The 23,627-nt window shown below is 40.7% G+C and overlaps 1 protein-coding gene across 7 annotated transcripts in view; it reads right to left on the reverse strand.

Annotated features, from left to right (window-relative positions):
- Positions 1–23,627, reverse strand: part of ppp1r9a (protein phosphatase 1, regulatory subunit 9A) — a 51,045-nt gene that overhangs the window by 17,294 nt on the left and 10,124 nt on the right. For 5 of the 7 annotated variants that reach the window (XM_014335588.2, XM_014335587.2, XM_014335586.2 and 2 more), the window contains exons 3-7: positions 13,521–13,653; positions 12,685–12,805; positions 8,598–8,702; positions 4,377–4,512; positions 576–728 (exon numbers count right to left, since the gene is read on the reverse strand). In XM_014335588.2, coding sequence (XP_014191074.1) covers positions 576–728; positions 4,377–4,512; positions 8,598–8,702; positions 12,685–12,805; positions 13,521–13,653 — 648 coding nt within the window. The remainder of the gene's footprint in view (positions 1–575; positions 729–4,376; positions 4,513–8,597; positions 8,703–12,684; positions 12,806–13,520; positions 13,654–23,627) is intronic. The other 2 variants (XM_005928575.3, XM_005928574.3) reach the window with 1 other exon arrangement.

Consider the following 23,627-nt stretch of genomic DNA (forward strand, 5'->3'; position numbering starts at 1 on the left):
CTGATGGTAACGGTGTTGGAGCGCGAGATCGATATTACCAGCTTTTTAGCAGCATTAAAGCATAAATGAGTTAACTGTCAGTAAATTTATGTTCTGTTTCATTGCTGTAATCTTCAAAGTGAGTTCACTGTTAGCGAAGGTAGCAGAGGTTCAACAAAGAGAGCTTCTATTCTGAGGAACCCAGTGTGTGAAGCGCTGCCAAGATCTGGTTCAAAACCAGCTTTATGGTGTTCACTCTCATTCTTATTCTGGGAGTTTCGACTAAAAACACGGGCAATTAGGTGTAATGAGGACTTACATCGCTTTGTGTTCACACCTCTAATCATTCAGATTAGCAATTAGGGAGGGTAAGCGGATTGCAGATCTTAACAAAAGCATAGTTTTGCCAAGTTAAGCAGAGGCTCTATTGTGTTTGTCTCTTCTGTTGTTAAATTTAATTACCTTTTTTCAGTAGCTAAGCAATTCTGGTGGCTTTGCGGGTGTATTTGCAATGTACGCTTCAAACCACTGACAGAGAAAAATGCTGTAGGCTCCCATCAGTTATGTAATCAAGACTCAGCGGCGTTTCAGGTTACCTCTCTGAACTTCTGGTAGAGTTTAGTGGCGTCCAGCTCCGACGGAGACAAGATATCCTCCGACTCCGGTAAGTCAAACACTTCGATGCTCTTCTCTCCTCCCGCCACTGTTGTTCCTGCCTCCTCCTCGTCTGTGGCGTATTCTCCCGTCTGCTTTAGGAGGAAATGTAAAATCACACGTGGAGACAATTATCTGCATGAATATTTAAAACAGAGCACAAAATATAAATCCAAGTAGCACACACACAATTTTTTAATCTTTACTGTAAAGCACAGATGGTTAATATTATCACATTTATGAAGAATAAATAGAAGCAACCAAGGTTGGTTTTCAGTCTGTCTGTCATTCATTTTTAAATGACAGAGGTTTTATATTAGTAAAGGGTCCCCGGGGTCTTGTAAAAGTGACATTTATTTGCATGCTGTCATCACAAGTCTGCAGGCACAGCAGGAAAGAGCCAGCAGAACTTCTACAAACTTTAGTCAAGGTTGATATCTATACAAACTCGCACAAAACCAGTGAAATGTGTGACAGATGTCACTTTAAGTACAGTGCGAACGCAGCAGCGGTATCTGAGGTGAAATGACTAACTGAACAGGCAATTAGCCACTCCTACAGTGAAGCCAATACAGCTATTAGCATTCACCCTCCAGTGAGAAGTTAACAGGCTGCAGAATAGCCTAAACAGACAAAACAGATAACCTGTCAGGCTCCAACTGTGACATTTAATTATCCAAGGCTGTAATCATGTTGGAGGGGATACACCCCCCCTTGGATTCAACTATGATCAAACTGCCCCTGCCAGTAATTTCTGCAGAAAGCAGTTGCTTTTATTTACTTTTCATTACAAGTAGAAGACACAAGACACCCAAACCTAGATTTGGTCTCGCCAGCAATGCTCTGGTGGTTACAGCCTTGTATTTGTCACCTTTTACATCCTTTCCATCTTCTTTCGTCTGACTACCCGAAACTCTTAAGCATGTTGTTGAAGCCGTCCTCGCTTCACCTGCTACTTTACATAAGTAATGCTATTTTAATGCTGCCGGTTACATAAGATTTAGGTAACCATGCCTAAACTTTGTGTGAAATAAATCAGTTTGACAGCCTGGTGAGCTGAAATTATAATTTCTTTAAAAGTAAGCCATCAGATAAGTTATGCTGACAAAATCTGTCCCTGTTTGGGGTTTGTTTTTTCAAAAATTACTCACCATCTTGCCTCAAGTGCAACAAGGTCACATGTCAAAACTAGTGAGGTATGAGCATTCAGCGGGGCTAACGCTACGACTGAGAAGGCCGGGGTTTCTCAGAAATTAAGAGACTAATGAAAGTCACCGGAAACAACTTATTACTGCAGCTTTTAGTAGTACTTAAATGAAAAATATTTATGTAGGCCATTACACTGCATGTATTCAAGGCAGTTTTTCTCTTCTCTGATGCCCAAAACACTGTATAATGAGTATTGGCAAAAACCATTAAGCACTGGGCCCAAATGGATTTGTTGATTCAGTCTTTGGCTGATGACCAACAGACTCGAACACTTCCAGTGAAGCTGCTCCATGAAAACATCTGCAGCTTACTTTTACTTTTTCCCCCTGTAAATTTGCTTTCTCATCACAAATACATTTTATAATCTCCATATGATTCAGAAATGATAAAGGCTTGATATGCAACAATTAGCTTATACTGTGAGTTTCCATCATCAGTTGTGTAATGAAATACAGAAAATATTTGTACACTTGTCTTTATACCCGCGCTCCACATGCACACGTACACACTTCTGTGCCTCTGCTCTCAGCTCTACTCATTACTGTGCCCTACATCTTCTCCTCATCTTTCCCTGCACATCCCTCCAACTATCTCCCAGATAGCAGGGCTCAGGCCTGATTCAGTCACATGCATCGCAATCGAATGGTCCCATTTCCATAACAGGCTTGGTTGTTAAAACAGTACCATCTACATACATTAAGCCACCATTTACAGATGGTGGAGTTGACCATTAAACACACAGGAGCACCGTCATCCGCACAGTATAACTTCCTCCTACTGAATGTATAAAGACAATCCTTTTTGAGGGTGCCCAGCATGTGATGCACCTTTGACTGGAAGCAGTTTTGACAGCCACAGGAGATCTTTCCTGCCTCACACCACGACATCAGTATTTATTTTATTTATGTTTCTACTCATTAAGCTTAACCTATTATATTTAATTCAACTCCATCTTTAGCACAATTTTGCAAACTTATTATTACTTTATTGCTTCATTTTATTATTATTGCTATTCTATTATTTTTTAATTATTAATGTATTTATAATACTAAGCTCTTCTACTTTATATGTTGTGTTTATTTTTTTGGCTGCTGTAACAGTAATCCTCCAGCTCCACCCTTATTATTATTATTGTTTTAGCACATACTACTATACTGTTAACTTTGATAACTGAATTATTTGTCTTTCTGTCACTATTATTTATTATGTTGAACATGACAAAGATTGCATGAGATTATTTAGAGGACCAAAGGTTGAATAAAAGACTTGTGGGCTATGCTTCCATTTAACTGTTAACAGATTGGCATGCATGTGTCTGCTGCATGTCTGTTGTTAAATGCACTCCTTCTTCCTCTTGGGATCCGATTCTAAGCACCAATAAAGAGCTGAAGACTCTGTTGCAGCCCTCAGATTGAGAAATAACTCCCACCCACCCAATGACTCTTTCTAATATTTATAAAGATTTTAATATTGATGAGCTCTTTTTACTGCCACACGCATCTTTGTAATCCTTTTGCAACCGTTTATCCTATCAGCAGCAAGTTATGGATGCCTTAGTGCTCCACAGAGGCTGATTTTGATTCATTTTACAGCAGGCTCTAATCGATGTATGGATTAACAAATTTAATATAATCACCATTCTTATGTTTATATGTCCATGTGGGGATCTGTAAGGGAAAAAAGCCCTTAAAGTGTTTATTTTCTTTTTCAACATTGAGATCTTACATTACATTTGAGCCTTAACACTCTGTAGGAGCTTAGGCAGTGCTGACATGTAGTATCAGCATTCAGAGCCTGGAAAAGAGTTTCTTAAGCATGAAGAGTGCTCTCAATCCACCGTCTGCAGGGAAATGAAAAGCTTCAAAGAGCACTGATGAAAACAGTGAAAGATGTCTGGTAGTGTTTGTCTGCATGTATATCTACGCATGAGTGCGGCTGTTTCTGTGTATGTAAGTGAGGAAACACTTGGTATTGATTTATGTTACTACACTGTGTTATGTCTTGTGTATACACAGTGTAAGAGTGTCTACATGAACACACACACACATACTCAAAGATATGAAGGCCCCTGAGCTCAGTGTCTGGTGGATTAAACAAGCAAGTAAGCAGCAGAATCAGAGAAAGAAATGCTGAGTGATGCTTTCGAGGACCGACTCTCGCATGGCTCTTAGTATGTGTGGCTGAGAGAGAGAGGCTGTTCTGTGTGTCAGCATCAAAGCCTACTGTCACTCAGTTTTATGAAGCTAATAAGCTATAACTTCCAGCCCATTGGAAGGAGAAAGGAGCTTATTTGCATTAAGTGACAACCAGAAGCCTCATTTTCTCACTACGGTGTCATGTAGAGAAATGTGTTAGCAAATGAACCTCAAATACATGCAGATATAATGAGATTTATTAAGATAATGTTCCTCATATTAAGAGGCTGGCATCTTACCCTGGCTGCACCTTTGCATATTCAGACTATCATTCACAAAGTCTCAAATGCACTGTAGAGGACACCCAGGGCAGTGGCCAGGGTTGCGTATGGTCAATACCTCATCATCATCGGCGTCATAGTGGGCGTACTGCTGCTCTAGTAGTTCTCTCTGTCTCCTTTCCTGCTCCAGGGTCTGCTGGATGAGCGTGGCCACCTCACTCTGCTGACCTGGACGCTCCCGGCCGATCACAAACCTGTGACAACAAGAGGCACTGTTGACCTACAGACACAGAGGCGGCCAGCACGGGATTACACAACATGACAGTAGAGCCTAAAAGATATAGGATTGATATTTGGTGATTTAAAAATGCTGATATTGCGATATGTTGGCCGATGTTGGATGGATGGAAGCCTGGATCACATTGTTGCGTCTTTAGCATTTAAAACACAGCAGGGAAGTTGCAGCGCCCTCTGGTGGACAAACAATGAAACATCAAAACATGTTTGAAGGGTGTTTCTCACGTCTTTTTTTACTTACTAAATATTAACAGATCGGCAAGCAACTAATATGGACCGATATCGGCCGGCTTTAGTTACCACATGACTATTTGAATTTGTTAAATAATTTATCTTGTAATTACAAGTATGAATATTATAATTACAAAACCACGACCTTTCACACTGTGAGTTATCAGATTTATTTTCTTTAGACACTCGATATAAAGGGTTTAATCGTAAATGTAGCATCTGACAAAAACGAATATTTTTCATTTTTAATATTTTAAAGGGTTTGACATTTGTCTGACACTCGATTTATACTTCATCTACATCATAACCTACAACGTAACTACAAACCTCTCTGGAACTTATGATTTAACCTAATAATGTAGCCTGACATGCACCTTTTTACAAAATCATACAGAAGAGGAAAACAACTTTAAATTCATTTTTTGTCCATCTTTCTTGTTGTGATGTGTATTTATGCAAAGAAATGAACACAACAGTAATGCAGAGAGCAAAACAGAGGCCCACAGCCACATAGCAATGGCAGTGATATGTGCTGACGTAGTGGGCAGGGCTGGGAGACAGGACACGCATAATAATGTGAGGCGACAGTCAGCTCGGCCAGGCAGCCTGTTATTAAGCTGGCAGTGAACTAAACAGAGAAGACCAGCAGTTACGCATGCAAACAAACACAGAAAATATCACATTAAAATACAGCTAAAGATGCCGATGATGACAAAGAGCAGGAGCTAAAGATTGCTTATAGATTTGTGTTTGTCTATATTACAGGGAGAGGGAGCACTGAGAGTACAAATTAGAGCTACAAATAAGGGGATAACAAAGCAAAAAGATGCTCATCTCTCTCATCACGCTTCTGCTCAAAATGTAAAAACTTAAAGCACATAATAGTTCTGCAACTCAAAAGAAAATTTATAACGCAATCACCAATTTATTCTCCTCGTAACACCAACGAAGCCGAGCAATCAAGTAAGGGGATTTTTGTGGCTCACCCTGCAGGGTCCCTGTAACTATGTGTATGTGTGAGCGAGGCCCGAGCTATTGTGTGTGTGCGTGTGTGTGTGTGAGAGAGAGAAGAAAACAGAAAAAGAGAGCGAGAGTGGATCGGAGATGGGGTCTAATCAAGTGAATTCATCTCCCGAGAGCTCTTTTATATATTTCTAAAGGGGATGTAGAGAAAGCCTTACGCTCCAGCAGAGAGGCGTATTTGATCTACATGTGAAGGAACAACTGAGGGCCAGGACACACAGTAAGTAGAAAAAGAAGGGGGGTTGGAGGGGTTAAGCTAAGTACTCTACTGTAGGAAGCCTTTGGACAGCAGGGAGGTCTGAAGAGTAGCTGACCTGAAAAGAGCCTTTCCGCTCACGCATGGGGAGCCTGTCGTAGTTTCTCCTTAAGATCTGGGACTGCCACACAGGATGCTGTGCAGGATCAGCTCAGCTGCAGACACCACTGATTTATTCCATTTACTCCAATTAATAGAGACGTGGCAAGGATGCAGAAAGTGATGCTCGGAGAAGCAATGCAGGACACACGTCTTGAGCATTAAGCAGCACTGGGTTGACAGCCGTTTGAGGATGTCAGCACAGGTTCACACATACCAGATATGACTGGTCAGCCGTGTTGGAGACATGCTATCTAATGTATCTACTGCAAGTTAATCTGAGTTCAATTTAGAGCATGATTAAGTCTGATAGTGGAATGCAAAAAATACACTTACTCAAGTACTGCACTTAAGTATAACTATGATATGTATTTACTTCGATTAAATACTTTAAAATGCTTCTTTTTACTTCTGCTCCACTAAAGTTTGGGGGCAGTTACTGTACTTATATGACCATTATTTTAAAGCTTTAGTTACTAATTATTTAGAAGAATATTAATATTAAATAAAAAGGTACTGATAAATTATGATATCTCGTTATAGAATTAGACCCACAGCAAAGAATAAAGCAACTACATTAGCTCAAGATGCATTATCAAAGTGATGTACTCTAAAACAATAACTCAAATACACTCCAGTAACAGAAGATAAGACCGCTTAATGAGCTACGGATAAAAGGCATAGATAGTATGACACTTTTTAACTTTTATTTAAGTAGTATTTTGTGTACTTGACTTCTTCTTGAAGAACATGTTTACACTGTAACATTGCCACTTTTACTCAGAGTATTTAAATGCTTCTTCCAAAGCTCTGTAAAACAGTTAATCAATACAAAATATTAACTTCAACTTAACAAAAAATAAGAAATTTTGTTTCCTCAACTCGTATTTGTTTGTTGTAACAGTGCTTCTTGACAATAATTCTGATGCATTGATGCATTTGTGCGTGAGAGTTGCGTATCAGGGTTGCATAACGCCAAGAATCATTGTTGTGACAAATAAATACCGTAATCAATCAAACACAGATGTCCTTATTCTTTTTATCTAATGCTATCTATTATGTGCTAAAGCCATTTTCCAATGTTCCATGTATTTTGGGAACAGTTTCCTGTCTGTGACGGGGTCTTGGCAGCACGTTTTTAAAAGATCCTGGGATCACCTCTAAACCTGGATGATTTGCTGCTGGAAGCCGGGGTAAATATAGCAAAATGGCAAATGTAGGACAGTTGGCCATAAAACCCCTGGTGATCAGACGGAGTGAGAGAAGGATTTACAGAGGAGGAGCAGGAGGAGGAGGAGGGGGTGGAGTGAGTGAGACTTGATGGATGAAGACTGAAAGAGTGACAGTGAAGAGAGGGCAGGAGGAGTGATAATTTGTTGGAAGAAATAACAGCGAGGAGTGAGATTTATCATTATATTTCCTGTAAACACTGTCAGAGTTTAATGTTCATATACTGGACTACAACATTTATATATCTTACAAGTACGTCATTGTATTTCAGTTTTTAGACTTGTCATAACTATTTCTTTATATTTGCGAGGTGGACAGATGATATACGTCGGCGTTTTCAAGGCTGCCTCATCTGTACAGCCACATCCTGGAAAATCTCCACTGTCAATATTATTTCAGCAAACATCATCTGTCCAACACTTTTGATTATTTTGGATATCTCTTTGTTCAGCCGTCAGCTTTTCATCAGACACCGTAGTTCCCACACAGCTATCTGTCTTTCCACAGGTGAGTTCAAGCATAATATGAATATAGATCCATGACAAAGAATGGAGGGCTCTACACCAGCAAGGTCGAGGTCTGAAAATAAACTCGCACACTTCTCCCGAGATGACTGAAGAAGAAATGGTGAAAAAGTGGCAGAATGAAAAGAGTGGAGAACATCCTCAATAACACACAATGGCGAGAATCCAGAGAGAGAGAAATAAAAACGAAAGCCTGTCAATAAACAGGACAGACAAGAGCGAGAATCAACTAAACGCAGCCTTCTCTTTCACATCTCTATGTGTGCGAGTACTTCCTCTGCTTCCCAGTGCTGTTAGCAGACCCTGTCAAAAACAGCTCGTCATGTAATGTTAAGGTATTTCTCACTAAATAGGACTTTTGCAACATAATAGCTGGACTAACTGCATTGATACTCTTCCTGCGGCTAGAGAGACCATCACTAAATATAAAGAACGTTTTAGCGCTTTTAGGGAGCTGTAAAATAACTCTGACTGTATAATAGTAGTCGTGGATTTTGGACCTGACAGCGGCTTGACACACTTTCCTGAAATCCTGCTGCACTGTTACAACTCATTTTCACAATTCAACTCTCAAAATTTGAATTCTAATGGAGTTATCACTCCAGCATTACTATGTCCTGTTCCCAATACTTTTTTGCATTCGACTGCATTATAGTTTATGGTTGCATGTGTGTATTACCGGACGACTCCTGATGTGTTCCTGAGGACTGAGGCAGCAAAGCTCTGAGTGACGCCCACCAAACTGGTCCCATCCACCTCCACGATCTGGTCATTCACTTTGATTCTGGCAAATGCAAGAAGAAGAATCTTTCAGCACTTAAGATAAGATAGTAATAAACATGTAATTATAAAATAAATGAATAGAATAGAATAGAACACAATAGCCCTCTATTGTCATTGTACATGTACAATGAAATTATAGGTGCTCCAACACCAACTGTGCAGGAGCAAATAAAAATATATCAATAGTATAGACATCAGGAATAAATGTCTGCGTTTTACTTTTACTGTGCATACATATAAGCTGAAATCTGCATGCACATATGACCTCACGCTGGGCTTCTGCATTCGAAAATGATTGTGGTCCAAAGGCTAAAAGATGCACAAAGTCACGAACACGCTGGCGTATCATTCATGTTCACATAATTTATAGAACTACAACAGCGGAAAACTTTCTGGGGTCACAAATTTCCAGTGCAATAGCTCCAGACTACTGTGTAACAAGGAGACAGAGGAGATGAGACTCAAAACAAACTATGAGGGCTAATGGGGACATGGACGCCTTTCGCCCTCGGCTACAATACATCCGGTATTTGTGCTCTGCTCTGGACATGACGGGAGGTCGCCTAAGTTCTTGACCTAAAATGAAACTCCTGATAACACTTGAGTATACAGGATTCAGGGGAACTGCGAACAAATTGCTTAAAACAGACAGCCTTGTTGAATATTCAATTTAAATTTGCATGAACATTTGTACTGAAAAAAAAGATGCAGAGGGATTTTGAATCTGGATTTTGAGTAACTGCTTCAACATATAAATAAAACAAAAACTAGCTCTCATTATTTTCAACAAAACAGTGAATTGTGCTAATAATTAATTGCTGGAAGCCACAACAGACACATTATTCTCTTCTTCAACAGCAATTTGGTTTTTTATTTGGTCCAAAACAGAGTGCAAGAAGGCCCATCTCCTCGATACTTATGAACACAAGCTTGAAAACTTTAAACTTGTACATTTCTCACATTTTTATCAAATAAAATGGGCAGATGAGATGAAGGTCTCTTAACTCGATTTTTCTTGATTTGTATGAATGAACTACCCCCATAGGTTCAATTTAAAAGCAATAAAACTCAAAGATAAAAGAGTTCTCAAGTGATCTACAATTACAATTTCATAAACTGGAGAGAGCCACAGTAGCTAAGACTATTTAACAATGGTCAAAATCACTAGCTACCTACAAATGCATCCTCTGCACTGTTTCCTTTTTATTTACCGCAACAATAATATCAAAATGAAGAGGTGTTTGATGGCTTCATATAAAACTGCAGCTCCTTCTCCCAGTCTGTTACAACATAACACCAGCTGCCGAGCAGAATTTAGTATGTCTGTGACAGCTGACGCATCAATCACAGATGTCACAGGGATGTATAGAGACACGTGGGCCTGACAGGTAGACAGACAGCAGGCTGGTTGTCTGTCAGCGGTCCAGATGCTTCTCTGACCTTCATAGATGCTACCATCCAAATGTGGCTGTATGTGGTCGAGCCTAGTCGGTATACAACTTCCAAACAAAGGCAGCAGGAAAGACAAAAAACTGCCAACAAAGGACCTTGTCAGTTAATGTACATACACCGAATTACACATCCTATCACCCTCATGTCCCCTATCTCACACACACACACACACAGGCGAGACATCGAGCCACAGCCAAGTCATTCTGTCTGCCTGAGAGTGAATGCGCTCCTGCACATTAGACCATTAAGTCAGACTCAGCAAAGACAGAGCCCTGTGGCAGGGAGGGTAATGACTCAAGGAAATCACATTCTGGATAGTGACTCCTCCCTTCTCTCCCTGTGTATATCTCTGTGTGTGTGTGTGTGCACGAATAAGTGAGCATACAAAAATTACTGATTACTTTTTGCCGCCATGACACTAACATCTCAAGTGTACAGTTTATTTCTCTAATACTGTGATCATGGTCTATTGTGAAATCCATCATGAGGCCACAGCCAGAACTGCAGATTCACAATAAAGAACAGCTGTGTTTCCATCTCTAATAAAGACACTAATGATGCAATATAATGTTGGAAGCATTCATTCACTTGAAGTATAATAAAAACTTAGTACATTGGCTTCCTCTCGCAGTCTGAGGACATGCGTGTTGGGGTAATTGCTGATTCTAAATTGGCCATAAAGTGCTGTATGTATGGTTAAAATGAAAGTTTGAATGGTCAGTAAGAACAGAAGAGCATTATGTAAATGTGAATGCATTACTTAAATATGCACAGCACTCTGGCTGTTTTAAAGCCAGCTGTAAAAAGATATTTGATTTGTGAATATTTCTTTTTTCCTTTTTCTTTTCTTTTATTCAGTCTTTATATTAAGTGCAGATGTCCATTTCACCACTAAACTACAAATATCACTATGAAACTATTAAACTTCACCAATATCTTCACTTATATTAAGTCAGTTTGTTAATATTTTAAGTGTTCTGAGATTTTATGTTTAGATATGCATGTTAAGCACTTTAAACATGTTTAACATGCAAATTTTGCATCAATGTCCAGCAGGTAAAGTGGTAAAATATCAACCTAAATGTGTATTTTTGTATTTATTGTATTTCATTACATGAGTCTGAAGGCAGACATGTTACTAAAGAAAAATAACCCCCAAATCTCAAAAGCTGAACAGTCCATGAACAACATTTTTGTCATGTAGCGTCTCATCACAAAAACTAGATGTTAAAAATATTCATGAAATAGCAACAGTGGCTGTCCTCTGCTGTGTAATGATCACCAAATTTGCATTACACAGTAGTGCACATGTGTTAATGTTAATTAGCTCTGAACACAAAGCAGACTTCATTCTTTGGTGACCATAAATACATTTTTCAGAATACATCATTTCAAGGCAGCTATTAGATTAGAGGTTGGTTTTTATTGTCGCCATGCCTACAGCCACGCTGCTAGCATCGCTAAAAATCTAAACAAGCACACGGAGGAGCACGCTCAACAGCTTCTACAGCATTGTTGTAAAAATGAAACTAAACTAAAAACTTTTTTTCCACTAAAGAAAAAAAAAGAAACAGGCTCAACTCTACAGTCACACAAATGTGAACTCGAGCTTCAGCACAGTGTTCCTCTGATCTTTTCAACTTCTCTCACTTCTCCCACTCACCATGGGAAATTAGGCTTTTTGGAGTCAGTGAAACTGTCATCTTAGAACAGATCAACTTTTCTCACTTTCGAAGGAGCTGCTTCCTTTCTGCCGCTGCTTTTCTCCGTCGCTCTGCTGGTTACATTTTAACTAATCTCACTGTCATGTTCCTCAGAATTTCTGCCATAAGAATAAATCCCAGGAGTAAACACCTAGTGCAAACAGCCCTGCTGCATTAGGCTTGTTTTCTATGAAGAGCTCACTAGCTTCAAACTGCATTGTGAGGAGCAGTTTCTGTTTATGGGGAACCTGAACCACACAAACAAACTAATAGGTGGAAGGTGACAGCTCAAGAGGCCAGTCTGTCAGCTGAGGAGCTGTCATCTCCTCCATCTCTGACTCATTGCTAACTCTGCACTGTTTACACTTTTCATAATGCACAAAAACACATAATGCAATACTGTAAAACATCCAGGGACATAAATAGAAACAGAGACTTTAAAAATCAGCGCTTTTCTGCAGAGAAACTCTGCAGAGAAAAAGAAATATAATTTAATATAACGACTCCGTCACACCTACACACACACCTACACAGGTACAGACCTGTGTAAGACTGTGCCTCTCTCGGTGGATATAATCCGAACCCCTGCTGTTAAATCTGAGAGATATAGAGTGTGACTGCGCATGTAAGACCGAGCGAGACAATATGGTGGAGTGGTGCTGGGGGAAAAAAACATCTATGGAAATTTATTCCTGTGGAGGGACTACATTTATATACTTTTTGCACAACATATGCAAGTTTAATCCTACGTGCATGTTATTTGTTGTCTCCAGACCCACTTTTAGACTGAAAGAAATGTGTGATATCCAGCAGGAAAGCAGCACCCACCTGCTATCTCTCTCCGCAGCTCCACCCTCAATGACAGTCTTAACAAAGATGCCCAGTTTCTCCAGGCCTGCATCAGCACCAACACCCATCCCGATGATACTGATCCCCAGGCCGTCTTCATCTGGAAACACAAAAACCCCACAAATTTCAAGTGTCATTCTCTGCATTTTCATAAGTGTCCAAAGATCCAGTCAATCAAACCCAAAATGACTTCTGTTAACAATGTCAACCATATTGTGGAATACGACAGAATATGTGAATATGTTCAGTATTAACTGAAAGAATAAGGAGACGTCAACCTCCAAGACATGAAACAATTTTTACAAGAATGTGAAAAATGGAGGAGAAATGCCCTTCATTCATCCCTGTCCTGTGTTAATAATTCAAATGCTGTTAGTGTTACATAACAGAGAGTAGATTGTGGTGTCCCACAACGTAAAGTCAGTGTATTTTAGATCCTGGGTGTAAATGAATTTTAGTCCAGAACAAGACAAGTGGAAAACATGCAGTGTCACGTCTGGGGAATTAGGATGAATTAAGCAACCCTTGCTTTTTGGGATAATCTAAGTCAAATTGCAATTTGTGAATTATCTCTTTGTAACATCTAACAACAATAATAATAATAACAAAATACTGCTAATGGTCGAGGGAGAGATTTAAACTTTAAGGCATGATCTATGGGAAGGGGATGAAGGAAACGTGAAGGAAAGAAATTAGGAAAGTACAGAAGAAAGCAAAAAACAAAGACATCCTGTGTGGGTGGTTCTGTCTGTTGGGTATGATAAGTAGCTGACAGGATCCCATCTTCATTAGGATTTTCTTAGATTTTTCCCCACCTTTCTCTAGCTCCACAGGGAAGAGCTCCAGTTTCTCCACCCTCTTCTCCAGCTCATACTCAGCAGAGGAGGCCACGGGATCCACCTCCTCATTACGTCGGTCATAGTCTTCATTGGAGTAGGTGTTAAACACCTGAAAAAAAACAACACACAGAATTATATAAGCTAGTTGCATTTAAAAAAAATGTATTCAGGCTTTATAAAGGGCACATCATACTGCACTAATAGGCTCACACAGGAACAGGTTTTGCCTTTGCACATACGACACTAACAATGCCACACCTGGGAATGTTACATACATTTATACTACTCTTCTTGACAACAGTGGTTGCTCTTTAGGCGAGAGAGTAAATAAGAGCTTTGTGTTCCCAATTATTGGGAACACAGCACTACTTTTAGCTAACAGCACTTGGATAAACAAGGTCTTTATATGAAAGAAACAACTGCAACCACAAATAAACTGTAATGCAAGGAAACATAATTGCTTTGAGGACGGGGATGCCTCTCTCTTTCTCTGAGCTGTGTGGTCCTCAGAGGAGCCTCTCCTCCCTTGCAACAGTCAGCTGTCACTTCAAATCTCATCCCAACCAAGCGCTCTCACGGCTCCCTGCACCGAGGAGGAAGGAAAGGAGAGGAGAGAGAGCTGTGCACGCTCTTGTCACGACTTTAGTGTGGTGTTCTGCCGAATGCTGTCTGCTGGTGTCGAAGAAAGAGGTGTAAGAATATGCAAAGTGTTCAAGCGCGTAGATTAACATGCATGTAAGTGCAGAGGGAAGCTTGCATGAAGGCATAAGCTTTACTCCGGCAAAACAGGCACCTGCAAACCCCGACTCCAGGCGCTATTAATAGAATCTCAGATTTATCTTGAAGTGAACCCATTAGCTGTTTTCTGTCACTCTTTATATTAATTGTGGCCAAAGTTTCAAATACTGAGGTCAGTCTGTGATCAGTTTCACATCAAAGAGAGTGGATATCTCTGCCCACCAGCTAACAAAGCTTCTGTTTGTGAGGGGCAGCCAATCAGAAGAAAGACAGCTTAAAGAGAGGAAGATGAGCTAAATTGGTTGTTTTGGACAGAAGATAAACTGGAGGTTTTTGAATCTTGATCTTTGGTGAAATTCAAGAACAAAATGACATTAAAAATTAATGTAACAGGATCCATTAATTAGACTTAAATCATTGGAGCTATTCACAAAACCGCATCAATAAGGCATCATATAGATGTGTTACTCACTCTGTTAAAGAGATAGTGTGCTGCATGCACAGACAGGGCACAATGAGATGGCATGATGCTGCCAGGATTTGCTCTGTGAGATCTTGCATGAGATCTGCATGACCTCCCTGTAATCAATCATTCAGTGTTATCAACAGCCCTGCATTATTAACACTTGCTTGCACCCAGAAGCACACGCACACATGAGTATATGCACTGTATAGACTGTGCAGAGAATTACAACATATCAAATCAGACACACGCAAACACTCAGCAATCAGTAGCAGACGCCATCACACTCAGAGACCCGTTAAACACACCCACGTATGCACACTGCTGACAAATGCTAACACCAGCACTTGCTCTGTCCAGGATGTCCTGAACGCGATGCCGCCATTGGCAGCCAGTACATTATCTAATGGCCTCTCTCAGTCACTGTGTGCTATCTACAAACACATTAGCATGTGGCCAGTCACTTGACAGAGAGAAAGAGAAAAGATGAGGTCATGAGGGAAGATGAGGACTGATGAGGGTGGATCTGTGAGGGAAGGTAAGCGTAGAAGAGTGGGCGGAGGCTCAGTGATGGAGAAAGATAAGGGCAAGCGAGGGACTTCTAGGCATCTGGGAGGCAGATGAACTGAATAGGAAGCGGCTGGAATAGAGAATAATGGTGACTGAGGGAAGGAGTGATGAGATAAATGAAACAGCACGCACAGGGGAAATAAGAATAGGTAGGCAGGAAGAGAGTGAACCAGAAACAGACTGAAACATTTAACAGAAAGCATTTGCCTACAAAACAAAGACACCCGATGGTTATCTGGCTCTAAACAGAAACCCCGGTATGCATCTCCATCCTGTCCAAACACCACCTGGCTTCCAGGCTCAGAAATTCTTTAAGAACTGATAAAATATGTAGAAGGGCTATCTGAAATATAAAGGTCAAGATTCTCTCTCACAGCTACTTCTCTTCTCAGATAGGATGTATAATATCTTCTTGTTCTCCTACAATAATTGGATTTTGTTCTGGGGAAAAAATACTTTTGGATCTGAAATACCAGTAGAGCGATAAGAGGCTCAAAGGCGCACAAAGAATGATTTGGTACACCGTCGTGTGAGAGTGTGCTTAACCTTGGCAGGGTGGCAGAACTGCTGCCTGCTGCTTTTATTACTTTAGGGAGGTGTAAAGTGGCAAGAGAGTAAGACCAGACATGCACCTGGCAACTACTAGCCTGACAGCTGTGGGAAAAACTGTTGGGGCCATAGTTTGACGGATATCAATATGTTTACCCATATTAGTCGTTCGGGACTGCTGTGGCTGAATCGATCTCAGCTCCTCCTCTCCATATGTCCAAGGATCCTTGGGTAAGATACTGAACCCTGGGTTGCCCAGTTGTCAGGCAGAGGTGCTTAGGTATAGATAAAAGCATTGCATGAAAGTCTGTGTGACTGAGCGGATGAGACATTGAGCAGAACGCGCTGTGTAAGAAGCAGTCCATTTACCATTAGTCTAACAAACTGGCTGCGACTTTGACCTCATCATACTGTAATGACAAACCCCTACATTTTTACTTTAGTTATAGTAGCTTCACACAAGGAGAGTCACTAAAAAAGGGAGACTGAAGTATAAGGGACCGTTTCCCCATGTGGTTCTCCCTTGGAAATGGAGCCAGCTTTTGAAGGTTTTAACACAACACGGCCATTTTCATGTAAATATATTCATCTATGCTGCCTGCAGTTTCTGTCAAGCTTAACACCGTGCTCGGGTCAAAAACAAAAAAACCACGACAGAAGTTTACATTCTGGAACAGCTATAAATCTCCTTGACTCTGTGTCATGCTGTTTGCTGATGGTGATGCGAATAGTCTGTATGAAGATAGTCCACAGAGCCAGAAAACATATCACCTTTCACAATTCTCCCAGTGTCAGTGCTTATCCTCCCACAAACTCATTCATCAACATAAAATACAGGCAGATATAATCCCTTCTCTAAGATCTGGACTACAAACCGCAAAGTACAATCTATCATTCTTAACTGTATCAAATGGCGTCTCTTATCCCCTCTTTTCTTAGACTTAACCTTCATCTGCACAACGCACTGATCAACGCCCTGTGAAATCAAACACATGCGCGTTTCTGTATTTTGCCGGTTAACAAACCTCCAGCAACAGAACAACTGGCGGTTATGTGCAGACTCTGCAGTGGTTCTGCTTGGGCAGGCACTCTTGTTATCTTTTCTCCTGTCCTCGCATCAGGATAAGGGAATATACTTTGACTCTGAAATACGGTTTTACAGTCATCTGTGGATGCTGCTGCAGACGCCGGGACACTGCAGATGCTTGGAAAATGTAAAGCGATAAAGCTGAGGCCTCTTACTTAGTAGAAGAGCCTCAATCTGTCCTTGTATTTGAACGCTTATGCAGATTCAAATGCAAGTACATGAATACAGATTCCTAACAATATGAATAGTATTCATGTAGGCTTTAGATTAAAAGGCCATTGCACACACACAGATGTGTAGATGCAAGCATACACACATGGCAGGGAGTCATCCACTAATGAAAAGGGCGGGAGTTCGTATATACTCAATCAACATCCAAGACATTGGTTTTTGCTGCTAAATGATACCTGTCAGCCACCTCAGCTGGTCTGTAAGGATAGCTGTTGGGTTGGCCTAATAGCTCCTATGATGACCGCAGATCAGCCAAGGGATAATACTGAGACTGGAATCTTTAAGATGCTGAGTCTGGAGCCACAGTAAATAAAAAAGAAAGACTATATCCACCGAGAAAGAGAGAGAAACCGAATGACTCATATGATTCATGGTTTAGAGCAGCAGCAGACACTGAGGCTATTGAACAGTGAACAGGCAATAATAGAGAAATAAAGAAAAGAAGATGGAAAAAAAAAAGCTGAGGAGTGGGTGATGCTAGGGGTAATTTGCTCCAGGGCTGTTTGAGTCCTTGCCTAAGATGGCACGGCATGGCGCCCAGTCACGGCGAAAAGCCTCTGATGGTATTAAACTGGGCCTTTGGTGAATTGGTGCCAATGCTGCCACCCGCCCTGCGTCTTCCAGACAGTGGATGCTGCCCAGGGCAAGACGAGGCTGGAAAACCCAGGAGAAATGTTCCAACTGGTGTGGCATGAACCCAACAAACTCTGCGGTGGATAAACTACAGCCTGGCTCTCTCTCTCTTTCTTTCTCTCTTTCTCACACACACACACACACACACACACACAAAAACTCATAGTCTTCTCTGCTGCGACACCTCAGCGTATTTGCATTCCATTACTTCTACCTGTGGCCACCCACACAGACACATTCGCACGACGCCAGGCTGGAGAACTGACAGGTGCTGAAGAAAGTGTCTGGATACTGAGGGGACAAGACAGTCGCTGATGGTGGAAATAAATGAATGTCAGACTCAGACTGACAGCAATAAAGAGGTGGGGATGGGAATAACAGGGAGCGAGAAAAGAGAAGAGGAAACATAAACATTCAGTATACAACTCTATATAAAGAGAGGTGAGAACATACAGGGATTTACAGTCAATTCAAGGCCCGCCTCTCTATCTTCTTGACATATATCCTCCCTCATCTGGGGAAGTGACACTGACAGGGAATGCCACAATCACATAAGTCAGCGTTTCTTTTTTTAACTTTAGACACCGCTTCTGCATACAAAACAGACACACACACACTGTTCATACAGGAGGGCAAAACTTTTGATTTGTGTTGTCGTTTTAAAAAGCTGATTTTTCATCTGCTGTATCTACAGCAGGCTTGCTTTTCCTTTCTATCGGCTACTGCACAATACTACAGGGGGCCGCTACTCCCACCAACACCTGAGTCAAGGGCCAAATACAGGACAGGAGACAAACCTAAAGGAAAACTAGACAGAAGAACTAGCTTAAAACAAGTGCATATTATCATATACAACGAGAGGGAGGAAGAGATTAGAAGTAACACAACATGTTGCTTGTTACAGAACATGCCCACTTGCTATGCTATGTAATTCATTAGGCTGCGATAATGGCTGTGCAGAGAGTGGGACTGCATTTCTACGAATCATAATAACTAGTCTGTGTGATCTGGACTGCTGTGAATGAAGCACAGAACCCTAAAATTATCTTAGAAAGGGACAAAAATGGTTTATAGGGTTGATTTTGTTTGTATCAGCAGATCTCAATCTTGTTTCTGACTCATAAACAAGCACATGGTGATGGTGCGGCAGTCAGAACCTTCCTAAACACGAGCTTAGCAAACGCTGAGAACATTGTGTCACTGAGATGCTGTGTTCTCTGCAGCTTTTTTTTTCAGCAATAGAAACTGACAGTGCACTGGTAATATCATTAGCACGTGGCCAGATTGGGTAGGTGGGGGGTTGGTTGATAGTTCATGACACAGTCTGCCGTGTGGCAAATGACCAGCCTCAAAAACCGCAAGGCACGTCTCGCCTTTCCCGGATCATTAAAAATGCATCCCCCAGGGAGGATCGGGTGGCACCGAAACAAGCAAACAAAAACACAACTGCATTAATAATGGAGTGACTAAGCTACAGGCACGCACAAAATACACGCATGCCCAACATCCGAGTCAAGAGTAGTTGTTCCTGTCAGAGGTAAGAGAGGAAGGGAGTCATGATTGTTTTTCTATGGACAGCATAACTGCTAAAGAAAAACAGTACTTCACTGGACAGCTTGGTTTGAATAAAACACTGCTTGATACATATTTTCATATAGGTTTTGATACTTTGTAACATTTTTGTAACTCTGGTTTAGTTACAGCTTTACCCAGCTATGTAGAAATGCAACAGAGTTTAGGGCATAAGAAGAAATCTGAGGCATGCTACAGCTGAGATGTGCACAGAAACAAGAGACCTACCAGAAAACCTTTTAGTACCAGTCATCAGCTGGATTATCAGTTATATTTTTGTACTTTGACTCATTCCTGTTTTGGAAATAAATGAACTTAAAATACTGCGCAAAACACTTGAGACACCCTCCATTTTTTATATTTTGCTTCCAAGGAGCCAGAATTTTATTTTATTTTCTTCATGTATTAAGTGAGGTTGAGCAATTATTTTCCAGGCTTTTTTGAAGGTCTTTCAAACTTTGTTTTTAGACATTGGCTGCTTTTTAACTCATTTTCTGTTCAGTCCTAGTACCTGAGCATGTTTTTTGTTGGTTAAGTCAGCGGTCCCCAACCCCTGGGCCTCGGACCGGTCCGTGAGTCGTTTGGTACCGGGCCGCGAGAGTTGAGGCTCAGGTGTGAAATGTATGGTTTTCAGGGTTTTTATTGGTTTTCAGCGTTATTTTGTTATCGTTTTTATCGTTAACTTGGTTTTCCTGGGTCTTTTCACTTGTGTTATGAATAAATCTTCTTTTTTTCGGTACCGGTACTAGTTTTATTTTGTTGTATTTATCCGCGACACCTTAAAGGCCGGTCCGTGAAAATATTGTTGGGCATAAACCGGTCCGTGGCGCAAAAACGGTTGGGGAGCGCTGGGTTAAATCACTTAATTTGGATCTATGAATCACTCAAGCTTTCAAAAAGGTCTGCAACCTAAAGGATGAACCAGTTCTGTGTCTACACATAACAGACAGCTTAGCAAAGAATCAAATTCAATTGGTATCTTTAGGCACTTTATTAGCATCCTGTCACAAAATAATTTGTTCAAATTTCTTTAGTTGATTCTATGAAAAATGTCAAAGATAAAACAGTTTGACAGGTGCAAAATGGTATTTTTGCAAAATGATTACAAAGAGCTGTTAGGTGTAAACTTTGTATATCTCAGCATGATGTGCAACGTGTCCTTAAAAAACTGGGGAAACTGGAGATGTGGCATGCAGAAGAAGAAGTGTCAGGCCTAAAAAAGCAGATGACGGTTTCTGAAAGTCAGGTCCTTAAGAACGAGGGGAAAATCCAGTAAAGACCTGACGCTGGACCTGAGAGAAGCTTCTGGCTCTTCAGCTGATCCATCTACTGTTCACTGAAGCTTCACTGAAACACACTGCCAGCGCAGTAAAAGCATACCTGCACAGTGGAACACTATCAGTCACAAATTAGCATCCCTGGAGCCCAGACTGCAACATTATTGCAGCAGTGTGGGATCATCATGACAGAGAATGTAAGAAAATCAGCCAGCATCCACAGAAGAGCTTTGAATGTCAATTCTTGAAGACTACTGAAAGAAGCTTTCTGAGTTCAGGCTATGGTGAAGAATAAAAGTAGTCAGACCAAATACTGACTTTCAAGCTTTGTTCAAGCTACTGTCTTTCCATGTATGTCTTTCAAAGTCGCTGCACATATTTCCCATTTTCCTAGAAAAATATAAAGAAATGAGGGGTACCACTAAATTCCACAGTATCCTAAAAATTGAATTTTGGTTAAAAAGACATCCACTAAAGCACAACACTATACTGAGGAAGATTAAGCTGTAGCAGTGCTGCTGCAGACTTAAATTGTATTTACAAATTCCTAAATCCATGTCAGTGCTGGATCCAAAATTCAAGCAATGCTGTTACACATACAGTATATCATCACTCAGAAAGACAGATTGCACTAAAGTAGAGTAATCCTTTCTATCAGAAAACATGGTCAGAAAGCAAAGCTCCTGGCAACAGGCCATCTAATTTGAAATGGTCTTACAAGACTGCATTAGTTGATGCTCTAGATAAGGATGTTTTTGGGGTTACGCATGTTTTCTGTTGATCTGTCTGAATAACAACATTGTTGGACAAACTGTCAAATACACGAGGGAGGACTAGGGCAGAAATTACATCGTGACAAAAAAGTCTGGAGCCTCCACTGTCATGTACTGTATTAAGGGCAGATAAATGAGCTCCAAAATTCTCAGGAGAAATAACCCTCTCTTAATTCCTTGCATGCCTGACGAATGGCACCGAGACAGCGTAAGTTGTGTATTTTCTCAGTTTTTCAGCATCAGCAACTTTGTCTTTATGTTCTTTCATGCTTCAGTAAAGTACAAGATGAGTGTGTGAATTGGTTTTGCCTGCAAAACGCACACGGCAATAGTACGCAGAGAAAACGTGTGTAGGTGGTTTTTGCAACCAAATGTTTGCAGAAGGATCTAATCTGCAAGTACGAACATATCAGTTGGAGGCAAATGAGCCAGAGAACGCCAATTATTTCATGTATATACCTTATCCTTTTGAAAACATAAAATAAAAGCTCCATATTTATAGTGCTCATCAAGAAACACACAGATGTTTATACTGAACATAACCATCCTTTTTATGCTGTAGACTATACATCTTTCAAACTAGGGTAAAAGGCACCCAGAAAAATGCATCTACAAACACTTTTGCAACACATAAAAGGAGCGACACACATCCATCGTAAAGATTAAAGCTCTGAGTCAGAGTTGTGCTATCATTCCACTCAAGGTACAGAAGCAACGGACAAAATGTAGATCCAGTAACAGACAGCATGCAGAATGGAGTGGGTGATTACACAGACGCTTCAGTGGCCATTTAACTAGTGCTCTACTCACCACATCTGTTTAGTTATATTAGGATATTGCAGTGTTGCAAGTAATGAAAATGCAATCCCTCTAAAGGCAGAAAAAAATGTCATCAAAAGGTGATATAAACGCCCTTCGTTCAGACGAGTGGTAAACAAGAGGAAACTGACAAAGCAGACAGCACACAGAGGTCGAAGACTTCTGTTAAACTCCTGGGGTGCAGTTCAACAAAACAGGGAAAGAAAATGCACTCATGAAAAGGAAAAATCAACATGTAACAGATGTTTGAGCTTTTAGGGTCTACATGTAGTCAAGGCTTGAACATTTCAAGCCTGAGAGGACTAAGAAGGTGAAGTGAACACTGGTTGAGATCAGTCACCCCCAGGCAGTCATCAAAAATTAAAAGAACCTTAGTTACATTCCTATGTCTCCATTATATCCTCAACATGACACCAGCTGCAAAGAACACACAGCAGTGGATTAGTGCATTAGAAAACTGGATCTACTTTAATACAGAAGTCTGTCTGCAGACTGGACAACCCAACCACAGGTTCGAACGTCAAGGATAAAACCACCTACACTTCAATGAACATAAGACCTGATTTTCTTCTGTGTTCGCCTTGGATAGCTCAAAGCAGCCATTTCTCACTGGGGCAGTGAGGATGTAACAGCTAGACTTTGCAGCCATGGAGGCAACTCCGTGAGGCGGTACTTACTGTAGACACAGCAAACTTCATGCTAACGGCATGATGTTTCCTTTGTTTTCTGTTGTAGCACTCAAAATTGTAGCATGATAAGTTATTCATTATGAAAAATACAAAAGAAATCTGAGGATGAATACCACTCGTCTGAGAATACTTGTTAATACACCAACTGAACACACTTAGACTTTTTCGGGGATATCACTAAAGTCATTATCCGAAGCCAGACATGAATATCTGGTGTAAATTTCATGGCAATTCACAAATCCTTTTTCCGGACTTAAGCGGAACTGGAAAACAGACCCTGCTTTCCCGGCTTCACAGAGATTGATACAATATACTTTTTTGCAGCTGCTCTTAACTCACTCTGCATATTCACAAAGACTGAAAATTGATTGCGTGTCATCTATTCTCTGTAGCTACTACGAAGATTTTTTTTTTTTAAATTAAAGATTTTATAAGCAGGTCCATTGAAATGACTTGATGGGCAGGTCTAAGCAGTATTACACAAATAGAGGGAACATTATGTATTAGATTATTAGACGGCTTTAAGACCCTCTTCTCCCACAGGGGTCAAGCTGGACTCGTGTGGGGCTGGGGGCTGAGAAAACAGCTTTGTCTCTTTCAGTTTACAGAGAGATGAACAAAAGACAGAATGCTGTTTGTTTCTCGTGTACTGAGAGGAGGTGGGGCGTGCGATGGAATAGTG

This window comes from Haplochromis burtoni, unplaced genomic scaffold (assembly GCF_018398535.1).
Source record: "Haplochromis burtoni strain Fernald_Lab_line unplaced genomic scaffold, NCSU_Asbu1 Contig_116, whole genome shotgun sequence".
Lineage (NCBI taxonomy): Eukaryota > Metazoa > Chordata > Actinopteri > Cichliformes > Cichlidae > Haplochromis > Haplochromis burtoni.